General features: G+C 38.4%; 2 protein-coding genes across 9 annotated transcripts; one reads left to right on the forward strand and one right to left on the reverse strand.

Annotated features, from left to right (window-relative positions):
* Positions 1 to 2,547: 2,547 nt before the first annotated feature.
* On the reverse strand, positions 2,548 to 12,441 carry PAK1IP1 (PAK1 interacting protein 1). Its single transcript, XM_063130380.1, has 10 exons — positions 12,312 to 12,441; positions 10,138 to 10,300; positions 9,494 to 9,614; positions 8,809 to 8,883; positions 6,695 to 6,747; positions 5,428 to 5,573; positions 5,230 to 5,327; positions 4,895 to 4,994; positions 3,972 to 4,101; positions 2,548 to 3,881 (listed from the first exon to the last, which is right to left on the reverse strand). Exons 1-10 carry the CDS (start codon positions 12,372 to 12,374, stop codon positions 3,727 to 3,729), a joined length of 1,104 nt encoding a protein of 367 aa, XP_062986450.1. The 5' UTR covers positions 12,375 to 12,441; the 3' UTR covers positions 2,548 to 3,726.
* On the forward strand, positions 12,130 to 26,462 carry LOC134401442 (tRNA selenocysteine 1-associated protein 1-like). Of its 8 annotated transcripts, XM_063130372.1 has the most exons (11): positions 12,130 to 12,235; positions 15,046 to 15,210; positions 17,190 to 17,598; positions 18,178 to 18,254; positions 18,347 to 18,471; positions 20,208 to 20,348; positions 21,121 to 21,297; positions 22,696 to 22,815; positions 23,573 to 23,966; positions 25,103 to 25,145; positions 26,082 to 26,462. In XM_063130372.1, exons 4-11 carry the CDS (start codon positions 18,225 to 18,227, stop codon positions 26,216 to 26,218), a joined length of 1,167 nt encoding a protein of 388 aa, XP_062986442.1. In that variant the 5' UTR covers positions 12,130 to 12,235; positions 15,046 to 15,210; positions 17,190 to 17,598; positions 18,178 to 18,224; the 3' UTR covers positions 26,219 to 26,462. The 8 variants fall into 8 exon arrangements, with proteins under 8 accessions (XP_062986442.1, XP_062986449.1, XP_062986445.1 ...); XM_063130379.1 differs by lacking the exon at positions 18,347 to 18,471 and having other exon boundaries at positions 17,190 to 17,257; XM_063130375.1 differs by lacking the exon at positions 18,178 to 18,254 and having other exon boundaries at positions 17,190 to 17,257.
* Positions 26,463 to 26,985: the final 523 nt, after the last annotated feature.

Below are 26,985 nucleotides of genomic sequence, written 5' to 3' on the forward strand. Positions count from 1 at the left end.
TACACTTACCTGGGAAAAAATCCCATTGAATTTAGTATGACTTACTTCTTAGTAAAGATGTTTAGTTAAGTCTGATGTAATGGTAAACGTGTTTCCATGTTCAGAGATCTCTCTGTACCCTGCAGTTGTTTCCCTATCTCACATACTTCCCGCACCATCTCAGCTATCTCTTCTCACCCCACAGGTCTCTACAGCAATTTATTTATTTATTTATTTATTTATTTAATTTTATTACACTTGTATACCGCCCCCATAGCCAGAGCTCTCTGGGTGGTTTACAGAAATTCTAAAATTGAGATAAAAACAAGTATACAAAATTTAAAATTTTAAAACACAATACACACATAAAGCATTAAAAACCGTTAAAAACTAAACATGTGGGTGGTTAAGATGTGCTGCCATATGTCTGGGCAAAGAGGAAAATCTTAACCTGGCGCCGGAGAGATAGCAGCGTTGGCGCTAGGCGAGCCTCGTCAGGGAGATCATTCCATAGTCTGGGGACCACCACCGAAAAGGCCCTGTCCCTCGTTGCCACACTCTGAGCCTCTCTCGGAGTAGGCACCCGGAGGAGGCCCTTAGATGTTGAACATAGTGACCTGGTATATTCACGTCAGGAGAGGCGTTCCATCAGGTATTGTGGTCCCAAGCCATGTAAGGCTTTAAAGGTCAAAACCAGCACCCTGAATTGGGCTTGGAAACATATAGGCAGCCAGTGCAAGCGGACCAGAGCAGGTGTTATATGGTTGAACCTTCTGGTTCCCGAAATCAATCTGGCTGCTGCATTTTGCACGAGCTGCAACTTCTGAACCGTCTTCAAAGGCAGCCCTACATAGAGTGCATTGCAGTAATCTAACTTGGAGAGCATGGACAACTGTAGCCAGGTTATCCCTGTCCAGATAGGGGCGTAGCTGGGCCACCAACCGGAGTTTGTAAAAGGCACTCCGTGCCACCGAGGTCACCTGAGCCTCAAGTGACAATGATGGATCTAAAAGAACTCCCAAGCTATGAACCTGTTCCTTCAGGGTGAGTGCAATCCCATCCAGAACTGGTAGAACACCCCCCACCATCCTATTTCCCTTTTTCAACATCTCACAGAATTCTGCAATTGTAATAATCCAAGAACTCCAAAAAAGAATCACAGTATGCCAGTACGGGCTCATCTACACCAAGCAGGATACCACAATGAAAGCAGTATAAAAGTGGTATATAAAAGGCAGGAGCCACACTACTGCCTTATAGTGGTATTGAAGTGCACTGACAACTGTTGGGGCCCATGACACATACCATATACCACTTTCATAGTGTTATATCCTGCTTGGTGTAAACGTATCAAAGCAGCCAGTGTAGTCCGCTATTTTAAATTGAGCAATTTTAATTTTGTTTTTAATCTTTCTTTTTACTGTTTTATTCCTATGTGCACCACTCCAAAATATATTTTAGATATGGAGACGTATATAAATAATAATAATGATGATGAATTCACAGACTGCCTATTCTGAAGTTGCTTCTTCTGCTGGGTATGTTTCCAGGAATCATAAATTGCCTTCAGTTATTCAGCCTAATTTAGAACTACCACTCATGTCAAAATTCACCTGTAAAGATCATGAAAGAATGAACTGAAATTGATTCAGGAAAACCACTTTTATCCTTTAGCCCTTACGAAAAGAAAAAAAAAACTTTTGCGTAACCAATTTTTTTTAATGTAATCTTTCCATCATAGAATATCCAGAATAAACCTTGTTGTAAGAATTAGTCGTTAAAAGCAGTAGTAAAGGCGCTTTAAAAATTGTATGCCCCACATTTCAATCAAAAGCAAATTATTTATATTGCTTTTAATTTTTATTATTTACTTCAAGATGATAAACAGATTGCAATGAATATAGGCATTCAGCATTTCTTTTGGTAAGTTTGTAACCAAGCAGCACTAAACAGACCTCTCCCTCACTCACTCCAAATAACAAAAATAATTATAAATTACAGTTCTCTTCCCAGGTTGTTTCATTTTGGTTTACTTAGCTTAAAAAAAACCTAACCAATGCATTAAGCAACAGCATCTGCAGCAATAGTACAAACATTTTGAATTTTTCTGGCTTGTCCCAGTTCACAGGTTCAACTTCAAAATATGATTCCTGGTCACTAGTCTTCCTTATACTGCCCCTTTTAGTGTCCCAATTTGCAGTGCTAATTTGTTGTTGATAATTAATAAATACCATTTGTTTTTGAACCATTTCCTTCTGTAGTTTTTTGATAGATTACCATTTTGCGCTATCATTAATTGCACAGGCATTAACAAATTAAAATTAATTTTATATGTAATACCCTCATCATTATCATCCAAGGGCATTGTTAAAGAATCAAAATTTTGCATCAGTTCCCCAGAATTATGTATCTTAATACACGCCCACCTATGATATATATAGATAGATATCTCAATCAATCTATACATCTCTCCATCCTTTCTTCTAGGCATCTACTCCAAAGCTCATTTCTGAGGCATATATAAAATATTTTTTTATTGGAACCAAATGTATTTACTGTGGTTTTATCCCCACTTTTCAAGCAATTTAATACTATAGGTGGAACACCTGCAATTTCTATTCCTAACCCCCTTCCCCTATTTGCTCATGCAAGTTGTTTTATTATTTTGTTGTTCCTTAAGTAATACTTGGGTATATCTGCAAGAACAATTCCCTGTTCACTGAGTAAGCCTTTTGAAACGTTCAAATGAGCTTAGTGGCCTGTATCTTGTAACAGTAACCATTTTTTTAAAAAACCCATTGTATTTGCAAATATTCTAGCCACAGTAGAAGGGTTTTGGTTGATTATTGTTGAAGCCCATCCGGTGTAAGCAAATTATTGTTATGGAATAGATTTATAACACCTTTAAAAATCACCCTAATCCAGTTTGAATATTATTTGAGTGAAAGCTTGCTCTGAAAGGTTTAGTGCAACAACCAGGCTAGTGAAGTTGCTCATAGGAGAGGTGCTTATGTCAAAATGTAGGGCTATATTCAGGAATTTATTAAGATCTGCTGGTCTGCTTTGCTCTGTAGCCATAAAACACCTTATGGTCACAGGAGATCTAGAGCTCATTCAATTGGAAGCACTTCCTAATTGGGGAAAATAGATCTACATGTACATTCCTTTTCATAAATGTGTCTGCTCTTTATTGAGACACACTAAGATATGTTCTATTTATGTATCCAAAAATACACGGAGTCCTTATTTAGACCAACAAATGAAGTGCCAACAGTGTAAGTTTTCCTTCTAAAAGAAAGGGCTAAGGAAAACAACATAACGACTTTGGGAACTGTATTAATAATTTTAAAATTATTTTGATGCCATGGGATTTTCTGTGTTTGATTTGCTCGTCCAAAAATGTAATAGATTTCAAATAAAAATTAAAAAACAAACACATTCAATGTACTCACAAGCTCCTGAATCTGTTAGCAACTTGCTGAAATAGGAAATTTCAGATATTTTATAAAATGTTTATTTGATAGTTGTTCCTACCACCTTTAAAATAGTCAAAAGATCTAGAAACTGATACAGTTTAAACAAAATGGGTATTTTCTATAAATATTAATAAATCAATTTGTCATAAATAGACTGCCATAATATTGCATTTAAATGGAAAAGGTGAAAACTGATTGGTGGTTTTAGTGTATGTTCAGTATATGTTCATTTAGTATATGTTCAGGACCGAAAATGGTAATGAATCCATATTCATTTTACTCTTTGCAACTTTTTTTTCTTCTTTTGCTGTATTTCTGATGGTTTTCTTTTCATGGAGGATTCTTCGCCATCTCCCTCTGCTGACTTTTCACAGTCTGTCCAACAAATTTTCTTTTTCTTAATCAGTGGCTCTTCCGCTTCATGAGCTGGAACAAAATTGTTTAATTTAAGAGATGTTATAGTTAAGCAATCGGTTTTACAAACAGCTGAACTAGAATTCTAAGGAAGTATTATACCTTGAGCTGAAGATATTGCAGCTTCATTAGTATTCTGCTTTGTTTCTGAATCTTTTTTGAGCCATACTGCTAAGCATGTAAGCCTGGCTTTAGTATTTACTTCACATAGCAATGATGGGGAATCCTTAATCTGAAGAAATAAAAGAGTTAAGGTAAATTCCAGAAAAGTAGTAATTTTATCCTATAGCAGCCTAAAAGATATATCCTACATTTAAATAAGTAGTTTATTGTGGTATGAACTTTCTAAGACAACAGCCTACATAATCAGATACATGAACCATGCAAGGTTAATGAAGGAGCTGAAATTATGGTAGCAATCGAGAAAATTAAAATTGCTCAATAGTACAATAATGTATGTCTATTCAGAAGAACCCTGTATTCAATTGGATCTGAATGGAATGCTGGACTTGATGGGCCTTTGGTTTGATTCAGCACAGCTCTTCTTATGTTATTATTATTAATGTTTATATAGTGCCATCAATTTTCATGGTGCTGTACAGAAAACAGAATACAAAACATCCTGCCATATGGCTTACATATAGGTGGAATGAAAAAGCAGTGACGCATGGTGCATTATGTTTTAGAAGGCTATATTACAGCAACATAATCCGATCCATGTTTATTCAGAAGTAAGTCCCACTGACATAATGGAAAGCCAGCTGGGTTTACATAAGACTGCATCCTCTTTTCATCCTTGCACAAGTCTCAAATCCAATATGTGATTTTGCTTGTACACACTGATGCAGAAGCAGGTGCAATTTAATTAGTCCAGGTATTGCTTGAGCTACTTGTGCTAATTATTCCACTAGCAGTTTTGAAGTGCTAGAAGAATACTTCTTACATGTTTTCTGCTAGCAGAATGATAGATAAAACTCTAAATATCCTTCCATGAATCTATACAGTTAGTTTGGTAAAATACAAACCTTGTCAAGATCAAGACTCCACATTTTAATGTAGCCATCGCTGGATGCGGTCACCAGAATATGTGAGCCTTCCATTTCAAAACTGTAGATTTCTTTTATTCTATGAAACAATACTTGATATTAAATATCAGAATAAAATCAGCAAGAATTAAATGGTAAGAGGTAAGAAACCTGGTAATATTGAACAGCTACTAGTTTCAGAGGGAAAGGTCAAGTCACATTTAATTCTCTCATAATGAAATCAGTGAAATTTAAAGAAAACATTAAAAGTATATAAAAAAATAAGCCAAAATATGTAAACTTCCCTAGCAATTATGTGATTAAACAGAAAATACCTGTTTTCATGAGCTTTAAATTCACAAAGGCATTTTTCAGATTTACAGTCATATAACCGTACAAATTCTTCATCTCCTACAATGGCAAGTATGCAATCCTTTAAGAAAAGAGGGGGAGGGGAGGAGGAGATGAAATTGGATTTATTTAAAACATTTTAGCTACTTGGAGATCATACTTTAGCTACTTTTTCTACTTACTGTAATAAACTTTATTGAAGATATTCTCTTTTCTGTAACAATGGTGCCAGAGACAGAAGCAGTTTCGAGCTTGTACATATCCACTTTGTTATCTATAACCACCGCATACGTCTCGCCACTAGGTGACCATTTAACAAGATGGGCATCTAAGTTAAGAGAGGAACATGATACAGATTTTGTAAAAGATGGATTTCAAACACACACACAAAAGGCTCACTCTCCCCCTTTTTACGTTAAAGAGCTTTTTAATGGAAATATATACCTTATCAGTTATATTAATAATGAGGATTGAATGTTAATTAAACTTTTCTCAATTAAACTTTTCTTTTAGGCAAATATTCTAAACAAACTTGATATGGTGCAAATAATTATTCACAATTTACAACGTTAAATGTGCTCAATTATCATATACAATTTCTGCCATGTTTTAATTGTATTTTGTTACAAACATTGTGGCTATGAAGATAACTCTCTACCCCACAAATATATGTTATCTGCAAAACAAAGGTTCCATACATCACAAATCTATGTCTAGCCAGACTCAGAAATAAGTGCTACTGAGTTCAATGAGACTTATTCCTAAGTAAGCTATTGTAAGATTGCCACCTTAGAGAGTATACTTCCATATCTTTGGAATATAAATAATATCTGCCTTTGGGAGCCCCTTATTTGGACAGTAATGACAAATAAGTAAACGGGACCACATAAGGAACAAAACTGACTTTATAATTTATATACATTTTACCAGCCAACCAAAGGTTTTATCTGGAGGGTTAGTATGTTTGGTTTTTCTTTAAACAAAAGGAAAAAATCTTATCACCCTCATTTGCAGGGTTTTAAAAGATTGATTTAACTATTGTGGCTTTAAATGCTTTACAAATGCAACCAGTGCAAAGGCATAGATCTTAACGAAAAAACTGAATCGTAGCTATGATGAAGAGGAGGAGGCATGAGGTAAGGAAGACTCAGGCTATTCAAACAGAGGTAGCAACAAGCTGGGGGAGAAATAGGAGTTAGGATTGGAGTTTCATATTAGCCAGGAATCAAGCAATCAGCAAGCTACTCATAACAGCATTTTATGGTATATGAGGGCATTGAGGAAAGGTGATACATTTTTAATTAGCAAATAGAGATTCCTACTGTTTTCAAGGCTGCTTTACAACCAAACAATTATAGACTGACTCAAAATATAATGAACTTTGATCATGCATAGCTGTTCGTATAATGCAGAACTCATGAAAATGCATGGCAAAAGGGACACACTCACTTTGTTTTAGATTTTTTATGAATGCAGATCTTCCTTCTACAAGGTTCCATGTTCTGAAAAATACCAAGAGGCTGAATAAGCATATTTTGGAGTGAAGAAATAAGTATAACTCTTAAAGATGAGCAATCTAAGAAATGTTAATTTACTTTAAACATTGTTACTTTTAACTTCTCTGTTTTAAAGACAGCTGGCTACTCTCCAGGAATTTAAATGGCTGGGTCGGAGGACAATACCATCCTTTCCATTCCTTCTTCCCAATCAGCCAGAGGGTAACAAAATATTAGGCAAAGACAATCGCCTGTACTTTTAAAGGATTATATGGAAACAAAAACAGAGATGGCAGCAGAAACTTGAGAGGTAATGATGCTGCAGTCTGTGCTTTCCCTTCAGGGAGATGTGGTTGAAAAACTGTAGCGACTGAATGGGCAAGAACAAACTGCCGCACTACCTCCTTCCTGGCACTTGCATTTTCTCTAAAAACAAGTGTTCTCACAATATTTATACTAAAAAACAAAAATAGTTCTGGGGTGTGTCTCCTGGTCGTACTGGAGTATGACCAAGAGACACAACCCAGAACTCGGTTGTTGTTTTTAATACTGGAGTATTATCAAGAGGAGGCAGTGTGGTTCTGCATCAGGCTGAAGAATTAGATGAAGCTGCAACACTTCCATTGCCTAGAGATTTCCATTTCTTATTTTTTCAAGTTAAGCAGGCTCTTAATACAAATTACAGAGTATTACAAAATACACTAATTACTCTTAAGTTAGCTACCACATGTTATCATTATTATATTTCAGCAGCCTCAAGTGGAATAGATGGGCATTCAATAGTAAGGGAGATGCTGCCCTCCGGGCTCCTCTGGAATATGGGAGAATTCTGGGAGCCACCTGCAATGGCAGATGGCACTATATGACGGGGTTCTTTCAAAACACTAACCCATTATAGTTTATTTACCAGAACAATATATGATGTGTTAGCATGTTTGGCTGTGGGTTATTTCTCCCAAATAAGCTACACTGAGAACTCTTCGTCTGCAGTAAGTGTTATTTTACTAATGGTGTGTTGTCTGTCACACCAGCTTAGTTTAGGAAATCATCACTGACTCGATGGCCTTATAGCTCCCTTCCAACTCTACTATTCTATGATTCTATGATCTACAAGAGCAGCCAAACACTGCGATTTCTCCCTTGCCAAGCAAAATAACAAACTAAATTAAAGATTTTCATGAATTAAGATTGTGGCCAATTCAAAACACCATACTACATTTTAATATTTGCTACATAATATGCAAGAGAAAACAAAGTTCTTGTTTTCAGAACAAGGAATCTTGAAGCCATTAAAGACTAATAAAATTATTATGGCATACGTTTATATACACTACAATACACCACGTGAACTGTAGTCAAAGAAGCTTCTTAGACTTCAAGGCAGGGATGAAAAAGTGCAGGCACTCCAAGTCCTGTCTGGTGCCTCCCACCAGACCAGCACTGCTGGTGCTAGGGCAAAAAAAAAGGAAAAGTGCTCTAGGAAAGGACTGTATGTTTCCTGCCATGGAAGCCTCATTCCTAAAATGTCCTTAGAAAGCAGTGCTCAAAGGTTCCTGTTTGCTTCCTAAAATGCTCTGTGGACACTCTAGGAAAAGATTATGTCAAGAACTACAGAACCTGTTCAGACATTTTTTCTATTCTTGGGGTGGTGGTAAGGGAAGGATTAAAGCTGTCTGTGTGAGTAGGTGTGTGGGGGGGGGAAGTGGCTGTATTGTATATGTGTGTGAGTGTTGTTTCTGTGTCTGAGGAGGGACATAAAAGGACCCCACCCCAACAGATTACCTCCAACAAAATGCTGCACAAGTTGCCCAACCCTGCCTTAAACTGAAAGCTTTCAAATATTAGAATTAAGGGTTTTGCTTAATATCACCATTATACAACGCTAAACAGAATACATGTGGTGTATGTGAGTGAAAGATGTACATGTATGTGTGCCCACCACAGCAAATACCTGATGTGGCCATTGGAGCTAAAAAGCTTGTGCACCTCTGATTTAATGTTGTTACAAGGCTCTGATATAAGCTTTAAATAAAAAGGGTTTCTGAAGTTTGCAGCTGTACAACTCACCTTAATGTCTTGTCTGTTCCTACTGACAATGCCAACTTTCCAGAAGGATGAATAGAAAGAGATGTCACATGACCCCTGATAAAAATAACAAATAGCCATAATTCACGATTCCCATGAACAAATGAAAAATAATCATAACATGGAGGCCCCAACTCTTTACAATCTCAACTTCCCCCAGATCGTATTTTATTGTATAGTAGTTTCAGTGAGGACTTGGAACAAAGCATCCTAAATTCTTACACTTCAAAATTGTAACTTTTTAATTGAAGATATCTACCTAACTATGACCATGCTAGGTTTTCAGAATTTTGACAAAAACACACGCCTGTTGTGCTGTTCATTGTTTACACCACATGTAGAAAAGTAAGTGGTATAATGTGGTAATGAACTGGATGAGGCTGAATAAACTAGGACTCAATCTAAATAAGATGGAAGTACTATTAGTAAATAGGTTGTCTGCCCAGTTGAGTAGTATTCAGCCTGTTCTGGAGGAGGTTGAACTCCCCTAAAAGATCAAGCTTACAGGTGGGGTACTCATTGAGCCAACATTTTTACTAAGTGCCCTGATTCTCTTGAGCTGCTTTTTGGTGGGGTGTAGAGGGACGAGGAAAGCCCTGTTGCGTGAACGGAGTTTTGCTGGATCCAAGCCATAGGAATCTTAAAAGGAAAAAAGAACAATTCTTACTTGTGCGCTTTAATAGACTTCAAGCATTCCCATCTTTTTGTGTTCCAAATACACATGAATCCATCTTCAGCTCCACTCAATAGATGTGCACTTCCATAGAATTCCAGGCAAGTTATGGTACCTGAAAATAAACATGGTGAATTCCATTTAATGCATTTTAGACATTTTGAACTAAAATATGTCATATATATGTCAAAATGGTAATTTTGCAATGTAGTATTTGTGTATCCCCTGAAAATCTGCATATACTAAACCATGTCTGGAAGATTATGTCTAGCATTTGATGTATAGAAACTCTCCAGTTCTAAGTTTCACTTACTTGTAATTTAAGTCCATTAAAAACCATGACATTTATTTCTATGTATGTTATTTAGGATGGGAAATAAATACAAATAAATACATACATAGGCAGCCCTTGCCCCAGCTGGCTTTCCCATTCTACCCACTACTGAAATGAATGGGGAAACCTTTATGCATCATGTTTTTAAAAAAATGCTTCCACATATGCAAGCAACCTCTGGATCTAGACAAAATATTATTATGTATATTCCAATTTCTCTGTACTTGAGTTGTGCTGAGAATTAACATTCACTAATATACCCACTCCCGTTACATGCAACATATAAGAATGATAAACTCCTTACCATTGTGCTGCATCAATGCCCCATGTTCTATCTTCTTTCTCATATCATAGATTTGTATGGTTTCATCCCTGCTGCCAGTGACTACATATCTGTCATTCACAGCTACTGCTGACAATGAAGCACTGTGGGCATGGTGGGTGAAATCAGGAACAGCTGCCCAGGTCTGAGAGTCAAACATAAAAGGTACAAAAGAAATATCAAAACAATTGCTTTATAGTTTGCTTATAATATTCCAATGGACCAGTTTTAAACACACACACACACACACAGCTCACTTATCTTCAGAGGTCCTGAGGCAGCTCAACGTAGGTATTACAAAATCCCATGGAAGCAACGAGATTGTAGTCATGAGTAACAGTCATTGCTTTCAATGGACTTAACTATGATTAACTAACTGCACCAGGATCAGGACCAGAATACAGCACACACACAAAAAAGAAAACTTATCCAAATGTAAAGTATATTTGTTTTCCTATTCCTTATTTTATTTTCAATGAAAGATTGCCATGTTCAAGAAGATGACTGATCAGTCCATCATATATAAGTCTGAAAATATTATCAATATGATTATGACTAGTCTCCACCTGACTTTCTCTAAAACTATCTCTTGCCCAGTAGGTACAAATATAATTAGAAACTGTAACACATTTCTTCTGACCAATGTGTTGGATAGAGAACAAATTATAAAATCTCTCAAATGCTCATCAAGCACATTGTTAAGTAACATTATCTAGTTTAACATGCTTGTAATCAAAGCATTCAGCGTTAATTTTTAAATACACAATGCTCCTTTAAAATAAAGGATGTTAAACTACCTTAACCTAAATTAATATGAGATAAAAGTAAGTTTTTCAAAAATAGCTCACATCTGGATGAAGAAACAGTGTTCATCTATTGTAGATAATTCAATAGTGTTATTACAGGGTATCTCCCTTTATGCAGAAAGTCCGATTTTTTACTCAGTACCACCTACTTCAGCTAACACAGTAATGTTTGGAAGACTATATTACTGCCAATTAATGCTATTAATAGCCACTGCATTTACTTGTATACATTACATTGCAGATTTGCACAGAAATGTCAGACTGGACCTCTTGCATCTGATGGCCTTTGGGCACCAGTTTACAGTTTGTCCCCCTTTAAAATTGTGTCTGTATGACAGGAATAAGCAACCAGGTGCGCTTCAGATGTTTTGGATTACAACTCATATCACCCCCAGCCAGCATGATCAATCACCAGAGATTATGTCAGATGGTAATTCCTTACATCTCTCCTGAGGAAGGCCCTAGTCCACGTTAGCGTATGCCACAATAAATGTATTTGCTTTTAGCTTACCACAAGGTTCTCTTTTGTGTTTTCAGTAAGGCTTACTTACTATGTCCTGTTCTCTGAGGCATCTACTAAAATTTAGTAACTAAAGGCACAATCTTATGCATGCCCCAGTTATGCTGGCGGGGAATGCTGGGAGTTGCAGGACTTTTTTCGGTCTGAAAACGCGTAGGATTTCGCACTAGATGACAAACTTGTTCTTTGGGGCTACTCACATCTCCTTATATTCATGCAGGCAAGCCTGAATAAACGTGGGAGCATAGGGAGAGGCTTGGTGGATCAGGCCCCCCCTAGTCCAGCACCCAGCTTCCCACAGTTGACAACCCGGTGCCCCTGGGAAGCCCACAAGCAGGGCATGAGGACAATCAGAGCCCTCTCCCTTGGCTGCTCCCCAACAGCCGCCTGTGAAAGGTGGAGGCACCAGCAGCATACAGCAGCCACCTCAGCTCCTCAAGGAATTCGTCTACGCCCCTTCCAGAGCCTTCTAAGCCAGAGGCAGCCGTCCTCACGGCGTGCTCCGCCAGGCCCGTTGGGCCACGCGGGCGCCTCAAGAGAGCGGCGCGCGCGACTCCTGCCCCCACCCCGCGGCAACGTGCGGAGCCCACAGGGGCGGGGCTGCGTGCGGGGCGACGCCGCGGAGGCTGCTGGGAAGGAAGACTTTGAGCCAGACGAGTGGAGCCAGCCAGCAGGCTTCCCTTCCCTCGCGCACGTTGGCAGCTCGCGCGCGGGGGGGGCTTAGGCGTCGCTTGCGCCGCGTGCGGCTCTCGTGGTAAGTGCGTGGCGCGTGACCCCCTCCCTCTCCATCCTCCCCTCTCCTCCCCGGCGCCCCCCTTTTTTTTAATTACCTTGCCCGGGCGTACCACGAACCCGAACAGTATCTGTTCGTAGCATCCCCCTAACAACTCCATTTCTTTGCCTCTTCAGCTACGCCTAATAAGATGCGGGTCCTTCCTTTTCCGATGGGTGGCGCGGCACCCCTCCCCCCCTTTCGCGGCCGAGGGTGTCCACTTCGCCGCCTGATCAGGAGCCGCGCGCGAGCGGCCCTCACCGCCGCTTCGCCGCTCCAACCGCCGCTTCCTTGTTCAGAGTCCCTGTCACGCTCGGGGAAAGAAAAACAGACGGAGGGAGGGGAAAGAATTGTTGCAAAACGAACAGGCAGTCACAGGGGCAGCCTGGGGGCGGAAGTCCTTGGAGGAGACGGAAGAAGAGGGGGCGGCAGCGGCGGAAGGGAGCGTTGCAAGATCAGAACGGCTCGTTATGGCGACGCTCAAGAAGGCCCGAGACGTTAGTATCCACAAGTTTGGGCGGGTGGGTGGCTGAGGAGAGGGGCCTGCCGGCCGGCCTCGATTCACGAGCAGGCTGCGCTGGGTTATTCCAGGTTTTGTTCCCAACCCTTCCGCGTGGAGCCTCCGTGGCCCCACCCCCGCCAGGGAGGCCGCAGTGCGCGCCGGAGCCTTCGCTCCCCCTCCCCCGCTTACTTCGCATTTAGCACATCATGGGAGCGAGGCTGCGCACGGGGGCTGTGGGAATGCTTGGCTGGCGTCCACGCAACTCGCTTCTAAACACGCATTGGATTGGGCTGTAAAGGTTGCGGATATTATAGCTGAGTTCAGACGACACGCTAATCAACGGGGGGGGTGTAATAGGAGCAAAATGGAAATCAACCGTTGATTAGCGTGTCGTCCGAACTCAGCTATAATATCCGCAACCTTTACTTCATATTTAAACATTCAAAGCCAAATCTTTTTCACAAGCTTCCAATTTACTACTATTATTTTACTGCTACTTTATATGTCTCTGTGTTCTAGTGATCTGAAGTCTGAATTGCAGTTTGAGAAAGATCTACAACCCATAGGCTTAACTCTTAATTTGTTTTTTTTTAACTATTTCTTATACAGCACAGCAGAAATGCAAGGCCTGGTTGTAAGGCAAAACAACAGAGTACATTATACTCTAGTTGTAAATAAGCACAGTGTAGTGGTCGGATTTGTACAATTTTTTAGGAAATTTATTGTGAGGAGCTCCAGAAGGATCTCCCTAAGCTGGGAGAGTGGGCATCCAAATGGCAGATGCGGTTCAATGTTAGCAACTATAAAGTGATGCACGTTGGGACAAACAACCTCAACTTCAAATATAACCTGATGGGATCTGAGCTAGCAGTTAACAACCAAGAAAGAGAACTTGGGGTTGTGGTGGACAGCTCGATGAAAATGTCAACCCAGTGTGAAGCCACTATAAAGAAGGCAAACTCCATGTTAGGCATTATTAGAAAAAGAATTGAGAATAAAACTGCCAGTATCCTACCACCTTTATGCAAATCTGTGGTACCACCACACTTAGAATACTGTGTACAGTTCGGGTCACCACACCTAAAAAAAGATATTATAGAGCTGGAAAAAGTGTAGAAAAGGGCAGCTAAAATTATTAAGGGGCTGGAGGGAAGGTTACAACAGCTGGGATTATTTAGCTTGGAAAAAAGGAGGCTGGGGGAGACATAATAGAGGTGTACAGAATTATGCATGGTGTGACGAAGGTGAATAATACTAGAACCCAGGGTCATCCCATGAATTCACTACCACAAGATATGGTGATGTCCACCAATTTGGATGGCTTTAAAAGGGGGTTGTATAAATTCCTGGAGGAGAAGGCTACCAATGGCTAATAGTCTTGACGGCTAAGTGCAACCCCCTGTATCAGAGGCAGTAAGCCTGTATACACTAGTTGCTGGGGAACATGGGTAGGACGGTGCTGTTGCACTGTGTCCTGCATGTAGGTCCCTAATCAACAGCTAATTGGACACTTTGTGAACAGAGTGCTGGACTAGATAGACCTTTGGTCTGATCCAGCATGGCTCTTCTTATGTTCTTATATGAAGAAGTATCATTGGGTAACAATTTAAATTGCCTTGATTTAAATCAGTCCACACTGTTTCAGTCTGCCTCTGAAATATCTAGTTAAAGAACCTCAGGGAGTTATTGCAGGAGAAGATTCCTGCTGAGACCTCAGAAAGCCATTATCAGTCAGAGCCAATGGATCAATGGTCAGTATAAGACAGTTCCATATATTCACTTAAATGTTTTTTAGGACACATTTCTAGTTGATGTGCCCTCTGTCACCCCAACCTTGCAGAATTCAGACAAATAATAACAATTTTTGTTGGGGAAAATTAGTGGTGTATCCATTTTATTGACAGTCACCACATCTAGAATCTTAAGATTATAAATAGTATTTATTGCACTTAGATCCTATTTAAAACTTTAGAGCAACTTACATCTGCCTTCTAATAGTTTGGAAGGCCTATAACCATTTGGCTACAATAATACTACAGTTTCTGATGCTTGGTGAACTAATAACAAAATCAGTGTAAAGTAGGAGAGAAAGGTCTGGCATAATCTTTTTTTCTAAAGCTACTGATGTTGACCAGAGTAGATGCTCTTGCTTCAGACTATAAGTGCTGGCTGACTTATTTATGACCAAATAACAAATGCCCCTCCTTCCACCTTGGGTCAATGTAAATTGTATTGTTCTGAAACTATGAATGTATGGGCCTAATTCTTATTTTATGTGCTTGTATTGTAGTGAAAACAAAGGTTGTTGAACAGTCTAGGAGGAAGAAAGTACAATGTAAACGGTTAAGAGTAATTGGAGCCAGGAATATATTGGATCACACTTTGTTCTGGTACTCACTGTCTTCTGCAACCAGAGTTCTTTTTATTTGGCATTTTGTGTGCTAGACACTGACTGGTAAGTTAAATAAGCAGCAGAAGATGACATTATTCAGTCTGAAGAACTAGTGGCAGAACAAGTTATTCTGTTTTTTAAAGATGATTATGTGTATGTTGGCAGCATTCCTGTATTGTTGAGCAATATATTAGCTTCGGTAATGCACACTTCACAAGACATTTATATTAAAATTGCTACTTTGTACAGATTTGATGCACTATGTACTGTAGGAACAGAACTACAACCATGTTTCTATTTTAATTCACTTTTTGTCATGAAATTTAGCATATTGAACAAAATGTTTTACTAATGTAGGTACATTTCAATTATTATATTTCTATACCACCCAAAGCTCTTTGAGCATGGCTTGTTGGAGGGTTAAATAACCTTCAAAAACCAATGGATTGTTGTTGGGTTATTTGAGGGTTGTTTAGCCCTTAAACAAGCCATGCTGCCCAGGTTTGGACGACATGACAAGCAGTGCCCTGGTGGTGATTATTCAAATTGTGCCTGGTATACATTGAGGCTTAAACAAGCCACATAGCCATCATGGCTAACTCCCAGCATTCTGGACCCGCTGGCCATGCTAGCTGGGGCTGATGGGAGTTTAAGTCTAAAACATCTGGCGAGCACCCTGTTGGGTAAGACTGGCCTATGTCATAACAGTGCAGTTAAGTAAGCCATTGCCACTGTGGCAATACCAGCCAAAATCAGCAAATACTCCACTGTCTAAAGTGATCATGCAGAATCCTGAAGATATTTTGGGCAATAGTGCCACTCATGCTGGATAAATGTATGTGCCCGATACATGATAGAAACCTTTACTGTTACTGGAACTGCTGTGGACCCTAGTAGGATGAACGTGTTCACCGAGCCACACAAAATAATGCAGCTACTATGGCAATGCAAGTCACAACTGCGAAGTGTTCATCTATAAATCACTGCTATTTTTAAAAGTTAATTATTTTAAGAACCTAAGAGCAGCTGTCCTGGATACCACCAAAATTCCTCTAGTCCAGCATCCTGCTTCTTACAAAGGTGAACCAGTTGCCACCAGAAAATCTGCAAGCAGGACATAAAGCACTGTCTTGAAGTTGCTACACAGCAACTAATATTCAGTTGCATAATGCTTCTGAACACAGGAATGTCGTCTGTTACATCTGATTATTGATTGGAGATAATAGTCTTTTACTGCACCACTCACTCTTCTAACTGGGAGGGTGGTATAGAGGGGGTATTGCTTTTATCTTTGATTACTGATAAGAGATAACAATGGGGATTCCTCTCCCTGTCAGCCTCTAGGGGGTGGGGCCTTGGGAAGGGAGTCAGATGGGGGCATGGGCTGGATGGGAAACCTATCCCTGCCTTAAATAATTTGGCATTAATGTAGTATGTTTAACTTGCATTTGGAGGGGTTAACAGGTTAACTTTATTTGCTATATAAATATGTTTTTCCAGTAACCAAAAGTAGTTGGACTGAAATTGTATATTAGTAAAAATGCAGTTAATATAGATTAAATGTTTGTATTGGAACAAATTAAAACCTTACTTGTACTACTACTACTACTTCTTCTTCTTCTTCTTCTTCTTCTTCTTATTATTATTATTATTATTATTATTATTATTATTATTGGAATACTTGTAAATTATCAAGGCATGAGAACTTGATAGGATGCAGTTCCCTTACATTTCACACACACAGACCAGGGATAGTCACTTCTTCAAAACTGCCCAGTTTGACCGGTATTGTAATAATGCATTTTTACAAATGGGACATTTTCCATGATAAGTTCATTGAATGCAGCAGAGAAATCTGGAGTGGCAGACTTGTATGACATTCTGGGGTGTGAATATGTGGTTTCTGATGTAACATTACATAATGAGCTGCCAATTTCCTACTAGTCTTTAAGTTAAAATTGCAGCAGCACAAAGATAATGTATGTTTAGCTGATTAATTTTCACAAAAGTTTACATTTTTCCTTTCTTTTTTTAAAAAATAGAGCACCAAAAGAGCAACTGCAGCAATTTCCTTTTCTTGTGAAGATAGTTTTTAACAATGGCTAGCCAGGTAAGTTCGTTTGGTGAGAATGAGGCCACATTCATAGCTCCTAAGGGGAAGACACAATCAGGCCCAGAGCTGTTGGCAAATGTCAAGCTTAAGCCAAGTATTTCTGGGGGAGGGGTAGTGGTGGGTTTTAGACCTCTGTTCCCCTCAGATAAATTTCTGACAGATTGTTCTCCCCTGCTGTGGAATCCTTAATCACATCAGCTGAAGCAGCTTGGGGGCAGAACATGAAGCTTTGCTTTCTGCACTGTTGCACAGTGAGTTTTTGTGGTGGGACTATCCGTTAACACTCACCATTTAGGATGCCTTCACTGGAACACTAGAAGTGAAATGATACCATCCATGTAAGTAAACCTTAATGAAAATGTTGATCTATATCCCTAAGATGATGGATATTGCCTTTGTTACTGTGGCTACTGCCTCCTTCCCTTTTCCTTCCCATATAACTGCCTCTGCTGGCTTCTTTTTTGAATGTGGCATTTTGTCACTTGCATGTTGCTGGTGTGAGAACTGAACACAAATTCCCTCTGCTCGACGTTAGATTCAGATCCGGACAGTTGCCCTGAGAATAGTGCCCAACAGTTGGCAAGATGGAACAGTGTCCTTGAAAAGAGCCCAAGTCCCCTTTATATTTAAAAGATTAAAAAAAGTGACCTGGTTCTACATCTCATTCACAGGACCTCATTCTGCTATAGTTTCTCTGAGTGAGTCTCTCAGAAATCTTAAGCAGGATCCTGTTGTAAAAGCAAATCTTAAAACTATATGCTTGTTCAGCCTCTAATGGTTAACTTTTTTTTTTAAAATGAAGGAAATCGAGGGAGTCAAAATGTTGGCGTGAAAAGCAGTCACCCCTATAGCCAGCTTAACCAAGTCAGAGGAATATGGCTTTTCATACAATCCTTTGGCTCTGTTATTTTTGCCAGGCATTTTCCCCAGAGGCTGCTTTCCCTCATGGGAGGCGGAGGGAGAGATGGGACCCCAGGCTTCTGTCAAGGGAAAGGTGAATATGGGGAAATCACCGAGGTGGTGATCGGGAGAGGGAGGGAGGCATTTAATTGAGATGAAATACTGTATAACTGTTTTTCATTCTAGCAGGATACTGTGGGAAAGGCCAAAAAAGAAAGCCTGCCTCTGTGGTGGAGATCCCCCCACAAAAAACGGAAGAAAAAGAGTAAAGCAAGAGCAGGAAGACCAGATTTTACTAGTATTCCAAGCAGGTGAAGAAACCTTGAAACTGACAAGAAAAGAGCTGGCTCTTGTCCATATTTTAGTATCTAAAATCAAGTAGTGAGAAGTTAATAAAAAACCAACACATTAGGTTGTCACATTCTTTTGTTAAGCTTTGTGAATAGAAAAAATTGCTCATCACATAGCTAAATAAATTAAGAATTAAGTCAATTTAATAGAGCTGTTAAATATATTTAGTAGCTTTCAAAGGCTCAGTGGAGATGAACTTTTATTAAAGTGATCTGGAATGAAATAAACCCAAAGGCTTCAATAGGCAGTGGTTCCTGGACTCTCTGGAGGATACCCTGTTCAGCATGAAGGCTGATATGTCTACTGGTAGACATCCAGAATATGCAAGAGCATTCTGCCCTGTTGGGTTGATCACTGCTTCCCAGAAGGTTTCCTAATATGCCTTCTCACTGTCACTTAAGATATGCTTTGTCTGTTGGACCCTTTTAACCTTTGATGCTTAAGGTTTTGCCATGTTCAGTCCTATGTCAACTTCACCTTGGAGGACACATGCTGAAAGTTCACAGCAGCCATACCAGTGGCTAGAAAGCCAAGAAACTTATCTCAGCGCTACAAAGTACTAATAGCATCGCAGTTGGGATCTGAATTAGAAATGAAGGTTGCAGCAGAATATTGGCGAGAATCATATGTTTTCACAAAATTAGTTTGATTTTTAAGAATACCTCATAATAAAAGAGAATATGGTTTGTAATTCGAGCCGAATTAGTTGTGACATTTTTCTGAAGTTAGTTGAGTATTTAAATATATGTCTTATTTGCCAGAATATTTATTCATAAAGCTACTTGAAGCTTCATTGGTATTCAGCTTTTGACTAATGGAATATGTGGACAGAATATATGTATTAAATGTATTGGCATTCTCAGGTAGTAATGGTTGCTGGGCCAGAGGGCTGCTTAATTATTTAAACTATCTATGCCCCCACTTCTCCTTTGAGCAAAGCAAGTGTAATGCTTAACATTGCCATATTTTGGAGAATTGTTTGTTTTAATCTGATCCATAAATGGAAACGTTTGCTTCATGATACTTCTAATGTTCAATCTCCCTGACTTGTTTGCTTCTATTGAACAAAATAATTAAATTGGGAATGTATAAAGATAGGTTCTGGTATTAGTTTTATAGTCATAGAATTCTAATCTTTTCCTGCCTAGACAGGATATCCTATATATCAGCCTGCTATGCACGTAATCCAGATCGTAATGTGGTACAAAGTTGGAGTGAATAAATTGCATCACACCAAAGGCACTTGTAGAGCAGAATCCTCTAAATAATTCAAGCTAAACACTATAGGAGAAAGGAACAACACCAAAATAGATGGAACGAATAACTAGTTTGAACTGCAGGAAAACTTCTTTAATTTTTAGTTCGTTTTTCTGCATCAGGTTATGTGTGTTCCTCTGCTAATTTGGCTAGATAGTATAACTTTATTAGCCACAAATAGTCTTTGTAAGTTCATGATATTTTGGTGACATAGAGTACAGTAAAACAACGTACCACATTGCGTATCAAGCGTAAGAATACAATAATTGTTTACAGAACAATTGTTTACAAAAACTGAGCAAAAATAGTTTACAAAGGCTGAATAATAACTGAGCATAAGTAGTTTGCAATAACTGAGTAATGAGCAAAAGTAGTTTGCAATAGCTGAGCAATTACAGGCCTCTGGCTTCTTTAACCTGTTTCGTAAATGCTTCTTCAGAATATCACAACAACATCACAGTGCTTATGGCGTGGGGAAAGGATTTGTTGAATTTGTTCCTCAGATTCAAAAAGACTTTTTTGTCCTCCAAAAAAGGATTGACTTAGATCCCCAACCAGAAAATGCAAATCTTCAGGAGCGGTGAGTATTTCATTACAATTATTGTATTCTTACTCTTGATGCGCGATGCAGTACAATTATGATGTTATATAAAATGTTTGTTTACCCCATTTCTTCTGATATCATTTAATATTCTAGCAGTTGTGTGCTGGTTAGCATAATTTTATTTTGATATTTCCAACTGCTGGCTTCTGTATTGTTTAATAGTGAGAGTACAGTAATAGCTGTAGTAAAAACAAAATTTTGAACATTATCATGGATGCTAGTAGAAAGGCTCTAAGTGCTTTGAAGGCTGCATTGAATCACAGAGAAAGTACAGAAGGCAAATAACAATCCACTCACTAAAACTAGTGATTAAATTAGCTTTGTCAGTTAACCACTATTAGGACTAAATGTATTTATTTATTTATTTATTTATATTTTTATTTATTGCATTTTTATACCGCCCAATAGCCAAGGCTATTAAATGTATTTAATAGTAAACATTTTTGGCTTGGATATTTTGTAGTGGTAGTTTGTGATGAGGCAGCAGTCCTCATGCAATTTGGACTGAAGCAGGTTTTCAGATAAAGTGGTTTGAGGAATGTTGATCAAACGTGACCAAAAACATTGCTTTCTTTTGTGCATGGTGCCAGTGAATGCACCATGGGCAAGGACAAACGAGTATTGGCTGGATCAATCCTAGGTAAGTATTTGAGTCATGTTCACTATGAAAAGTGACCTCGTGGATAAAGGGCCCTGAGGTTTATACTGCAAGAAGACTGATTATATTTTTCCTTTTAATTTCTTCCAGGCCAGAATTTCCAAGGCAAGAATTTGTTAGGCCAGAATTTACTAGGCCAGAATTCGCAATATTTGTAGGAGAGATAACTCCTGAGGTGGATGATTTCTTGCTCTTTGACTACTTTTTCAAAAGATATCCATCATGTGTGGACTGCAAAGTGGCCACAGATCTGCTGGGATATTCCAGGTAAGCACATCACAAATTAAAAGTATTGTTGGTTAGAAACAATATATAGCTGAGTTTCTCAACGTGTTTCATAGTGAGCCTCCCCAAATGAAAAAATAGTTTGAATTTCCTTAAGATTAAAAACAAAAGTGGTTGGAATAGCAATGTTCAGTCATTTCATAGTATTGTATTTACATTTCTATAATTGTACGAACTGTGATACTTTGTGAATGAAGGTTTATAATTTAAATAAATAAATAGTTATTTATGTAACCTGGCGGATAAATAGAAGTGGAGGTAGAAGGAACAAATAAGTCGATGGTAGGCATGAAGGTTCCAAAGAGAACCTGAGGGAAAGCAAAATGAACCCTATAGAAAAAAGGGAGTTTGTTGATTGATAAAAAAATAGGGAATTTAAAATAAATGGAGGGGAGAGGCAAGAGGAAGGTAAGATTGACATTCTATTTTAGATACGGAAGAGTATATAAATGTTGTAAATAAATAAAATTCAACCCCTTGGACTAATCAAGACATGGGGTTGTATCCAATGCTGTTGTTCCATCAGTGGAACAGAACTGCTGGTGGATTGGATTTCCCCTTCCTCCTGTGCATCCCACTCCCGAATTTGCTCCAGATGGTTGGGGGACTCTGAGGCAATTTCAGGGATGAAGAGGATGGGGAAGTCCTATTGCATGATCCCTAAACCCCAAAAGTACAAGGTTTGGGAAGTTAGAGTATGTACTATTTAGGAACTGCCTACACTTGTATAGAGAGACATGTCTTAATTTTTGATATCCCTGATATGATACTGATTGTATGTCACTTATTTATGGCTGTGCAATGTGTATTAGAGAATAGTGGGGGGTTTTTTGCACCATTTCTGATGTTGTATTTCTTCAGAAGACATATAGGGGGAAGGGGGAGACACACAAATTAGGATCAAGTGCAAGCAGAATGGTAATGTTCTTCCAGATTACAGATGCAAAGAGAATTAGTCTGCAGGTACATTCTATTGGATGGAATTGATTTGATTGCTAGTGAAAATTTGAAAGATCTTGGAGTCAATCTAGCAGTGACAAAATTTGGGGTGACATTTAATAACGTAAGACCCTTGCTTAGATGATTTCATTTTTTATAAGCACTATGATACAGTGTGAAAACATGATAGTTTAGAGTTGAATTAATTGTATAGTTTATGCTAATGTAGGGTTTGATGAGATAAAAAGACTATCATTTATTTCATTCTGTAGAAGATATGTTCTTTTCAATTCACTTGAGGGGAAATCCTTCAGAAAAGTAGTTAAAATGCCTAGAGAAACAGATGGCAAACTTGATGAACTACAGCAATAATCTGAATTCCATTAGTATAATATCTCTATTTGCCAGTATTATTAAAACATGTATTTTAAAACTGTCTAGGGGTTATGGGTTTGTCAGATTTTCTGATGAAGGCGATATGATGAGAGCATTGCAAGATTGCCAGAATGCGCCTGGTCTAGGTGGAAAACGAATCCGATTGACTTTAGGAATTTCCAAAAGGTAATTGATGATAAATTACCCATCAGTGTTATCAAATCGCTTATAAAAACATTGTTTGTATCTGATTACTTTGGGGACAAGTTTAGCTTTTTTTTCTTTTTTGCATAATTTTTATCAATATCTTTGTGCTTTCCTTTTTTACTAATGGACATAATTGTTACCAGATGACTGTTTAACATCCGTTTTGGTTCCTTTTAAAACCACTTTATTAATATACCCTCAAGGGTTAAATTCTCAAAAAGCATTCAGGACTTGTAATTTCTTTGCAGGGCTATGCCATGTGCCATTGTGCATATGAGCAATCCTTTCTTTTATGTGTTCAAGTTGGGAGTTTGTTGTTAGTTGCAGTATTGTCATTTTTAGATTTAAATGTAAATAACAAAGGATAACTTCTTAAACCTACTTTAATTTAAAGTAGAAATAAAATCTGTCTTTTTTTCTCCTAGATGTAATGTATCCATTTAAAGTTCACACAAAAATAGAAAGTCTAAAATAAAATAATGTACGATGGAGAAAAAAATCTGTCTATTAATCTTTTCACTATGCAGTCTCTTGAATGTGTTGTATAGTTTAATGGCTCTGCTGTATGTCTGTTAAGCAAAGACAACTTGGTGAGTTTTGCCATCTAAAATGGCAATAACTTAAAGACAGCTTTTTCTAAGAAATTTGGATATTCAATGGCTTTTGCTGAAACACTGGATTGGTTTTATTTCATGTTTTTCAGAAAATCTAACTAGCTCTTACCCTTGCGTTTTAGATTGAAAGCGGAATTTCAGAGGTACCAGCCCTATAGTTATAATGACTATTATCAAGACTATCAGAATTACTACCGTCAGTATAATTATGATAGAAATGAACGCATTGATCGTTTTGAACGCTTTGAACGTTTTGATCGAGGCAGCCGTTTTGGTGAGCGTTTTTCTGACCGCTACCCTGAGCATTTTGGTGAACGTTTTCCTGAACGTTATGCTGAGCGCGTTGCTTCCCGTTTTGGTGAACGCTACAGTGACTACCCTGAATATGCAGATTATCCTGAATACGGAGATTACAATGCTGATTATAGTGACTACAACTACAGCTATGCATCTTATGAAAGGATGCAAGCGACCGGAAATATGGGACAACAAACCATGAATCCAGCTGTATTTCAGGTATTCACATGAATAAACATACAAAGATGGGTTTTTGCCAGGGCGGGGGTGTACAATCTTTTCAGGCTAACATCTGGTATTGGCTGTGATGCTGGGAATTGCACATGTGCATGCATACATATACACATGGACTCACGCACACACAGAGGGAAAAATGGGCAGCTTTGGTTTTGCTGGAGGAGGCTAAAGCCTTCTTCCTGTCTGAGCAACATCTATCACAACTGCTAATAGTAGTGTGGGAAGACAGATCTTTTCTCCACCCAGCTTACTCACTTATTTAGGAGTGAGTATAGTATTACAGGTTACGGCTAAAATCATGGAACATGTTCCTACTCCGAATAGTTAAATCCAGTGATTTCACTGATTGCAGCTAACGTATTAAATACTAACATGGGTAAGACTTCATCAGAAGTGACATTGCACTTTTGCTATCTTTGCATTGAGCTACTCAAAATGCAGTACATTTGTGTTAAATTGCAAATAATAGCACAGTTTACAAAAACCTCTACACTATGGCTTAGTGCTGTGTGCTCAAACTGGAATGAGCAAACCCTCGCACTTGTGTGCTTTCCTACCTCTCCCCTCACTTTTTCGCATGTGGCTAAATGAAAGACTTTACTACCATTTAGTTTAATTTTCCACCCATCCTGTCTTGTCATTATGTACATTCCAGAGATTGTGGTTTAAAACAAACTCTAATTACTTAAACAAGTGAGCTTCATTACCCATGGTTTGAAGTTGCCTTGTTCAGGAATTGACCAGAGTTTGTTTTAAACCAAGATTTCTGGTCCATGTGAAATGATAAGACAGGGTTAGTGGAAGGCAGAGCTAAAGCTAGTGAAGTCTTTCTCCCAGCTGCATTGGAGAAGAAGAGGGCAAGAGCAAGCATGCAGACCCATGCTTTATTTGGATTCATTCCAATTTCTGCATGTAGTGCTAAAGTGGTTTAGCATTACCTATGAACCAGCCCTATATATGACTACTTTTTAAAAAGTGTGTGTATTTGGGGGCTGTGGAAGAAGGGGGGAGATATTAGGAATCAGGTTACACTTCAGTTTGTGCTTTCTCTTCCATTTTTAAAAAAATCATAGATAGGAATTATTTTAGAGAAATGATGCATGGTGTTTTTTTTACAGGAGACTTCTGCGATGGTATTAAATGATGATCTAGTAACAGAAGGTAATTTTGATATTAATAGTACTCCAAAGTAGAACCTTATGCTCATTTATTGAGTGCACCTGAAAAAGTAGTAGATACTTAAAAAAAAGGTGTATGAAATGTTGCTTTACTGTGTAATCCTATGCATGCTTACTTGGAAATAAGTCCCACTGTCTTCAGTTGGCCCTACTGTAGGTAGGTTTGTGCATGATGGCAGCCAAACCTTATTTGGAAATTTAATGAATATAGACATGTTTACAGTTAGATGAGGGCATATAGTACAGGCCCACAAAATATTTCCTTAACAGTGTAGCTAGCGCCGGGTACAAAATATGTGAACATAGCATACTTTACTTACTTTAACAGTGAAATATTTAAAATCTTCGGTCCTTGGAACTACACTCACTTTTCTATGCTTGCTCCATGCTTTATTCCCTGATACATGTTTCCAAATGTAAAGATCGCAATGAGCACAACCCACTTAATTTTATGGAGAGTTCCTTGCACCCAGCAGGCCTTTTATCATATTTGAGCCTCACTCTTGTATGCTTCAAGGCAATTTTGTATGAATTAAAAGAAATTTGCAATGGGGAAGAGGACTTGTAGAGAGATTTTTTTAAGTCTTCCGGTGAACATGTGCAAGCCCTGCAGTATACACTTAAAAAGATAATCGAATTGTGGCCAGTGTCAAGAAAAGTCTGTTTCTGCTTTCCTGCAGATATTATTAAAGAGGTACAAGAATCTGCTGAAGATTTTTAAAATCAATTTTGATAAGAGTGTCTTCATGGAACAAGGAGTATTTCATTTTTTTTTATCTTTTCTACACTTGTGTTCTGTGCAAAGTTTCAAAACAAACTTTAGTACTAAATATATGTAATATTTTAAACTTCTAAAGGGTTTCCTCTGTATACTAGTTTTACTAGGTTATTTGCTTAACTTTTTTTTTTACTTGAACAGATCCACAGCTCAACGTAGATGTTCACCGAATGAACAGAGAATTTATGGTGAGAAGTGAAGAACTCTTTGACACACTTATGAGCTGTCATTGGCAACCTCTGGATACCGTCACCTCTGAGATCCCCACTGCTTTCTAAAAGTGTCTTATGTTAACACCATAGCATGACTATTATGACCAAGGTGCTAAATTGACATTTCTTCTACATTACTTTAGATCCTAAGTTTTAAAGCAGTGTTGGATTTTTTTGCTATGCTTTGATGGCCTTTGTAACTTTTGTTCATCACTCAGTATCTTGAAATCATGTAAATATTCTAGAAATGTAAAGAGTTAGTCTAAAGATAGACTTGACTATGTAAATAATAAAACTTCGTTTCTGCAAACATGTCAGTTGGACCCTATCCTTTTACAACAGAGTATGATTGTCTAGCTTTCAAAATCTGTAGATGGGACTTCAGTTCATATGATCCTGTGACCTGGCTGGTCATCACTAAAGTCATGAGCACGTAAGAAATCACTTGCTGGATAAATCTGGTCTATCTAGTCCAGTGCTGTCTCCAGTGTTGGAAAGTTAGATTCCATTGAGAAGTATATTAAGAGGGTATCATTGAGATAGGCATTGTCTACCCATCCTACATCTGCTAATTAGAGACTAGCTTTCAAAACAGAAGTTCCATTGTTTTGGGGGGCATATGATGCAATCCTCAATTTTTCTCACGGGTATTCTATTAAAAGGCATTAATTCAAGAGTAAGTAGTGTAAGGGTCTTGAACTTCTGTATGGGTCGGAGTTTGACACTAGTTAAGGCAGTGAAATATTAGCATGCATTAATAGCTACAACATCGCAAATTTTAATATTGCCCTGCTGCAGTAGTCCTTGAAGCTAAATTCTGCATGCATTGGTGG

The sequence above is a fragment of the Elgaria multicarinata genome, chromosome 7 (assembly GCF_023053635.1).
Source record: "Elgaria multicarinata webbii isolate HBS135686 ecotype San Diego chromosome 7, rElgMul1.1.pri, whole genome shotgun sequence".
NCBI classification, from domain to species: Eukaryota; Metazoa; Chordata; class Lepidosauria; order Squamata; family Anguidae; genus Elgaria; species Elgaria multicarinata.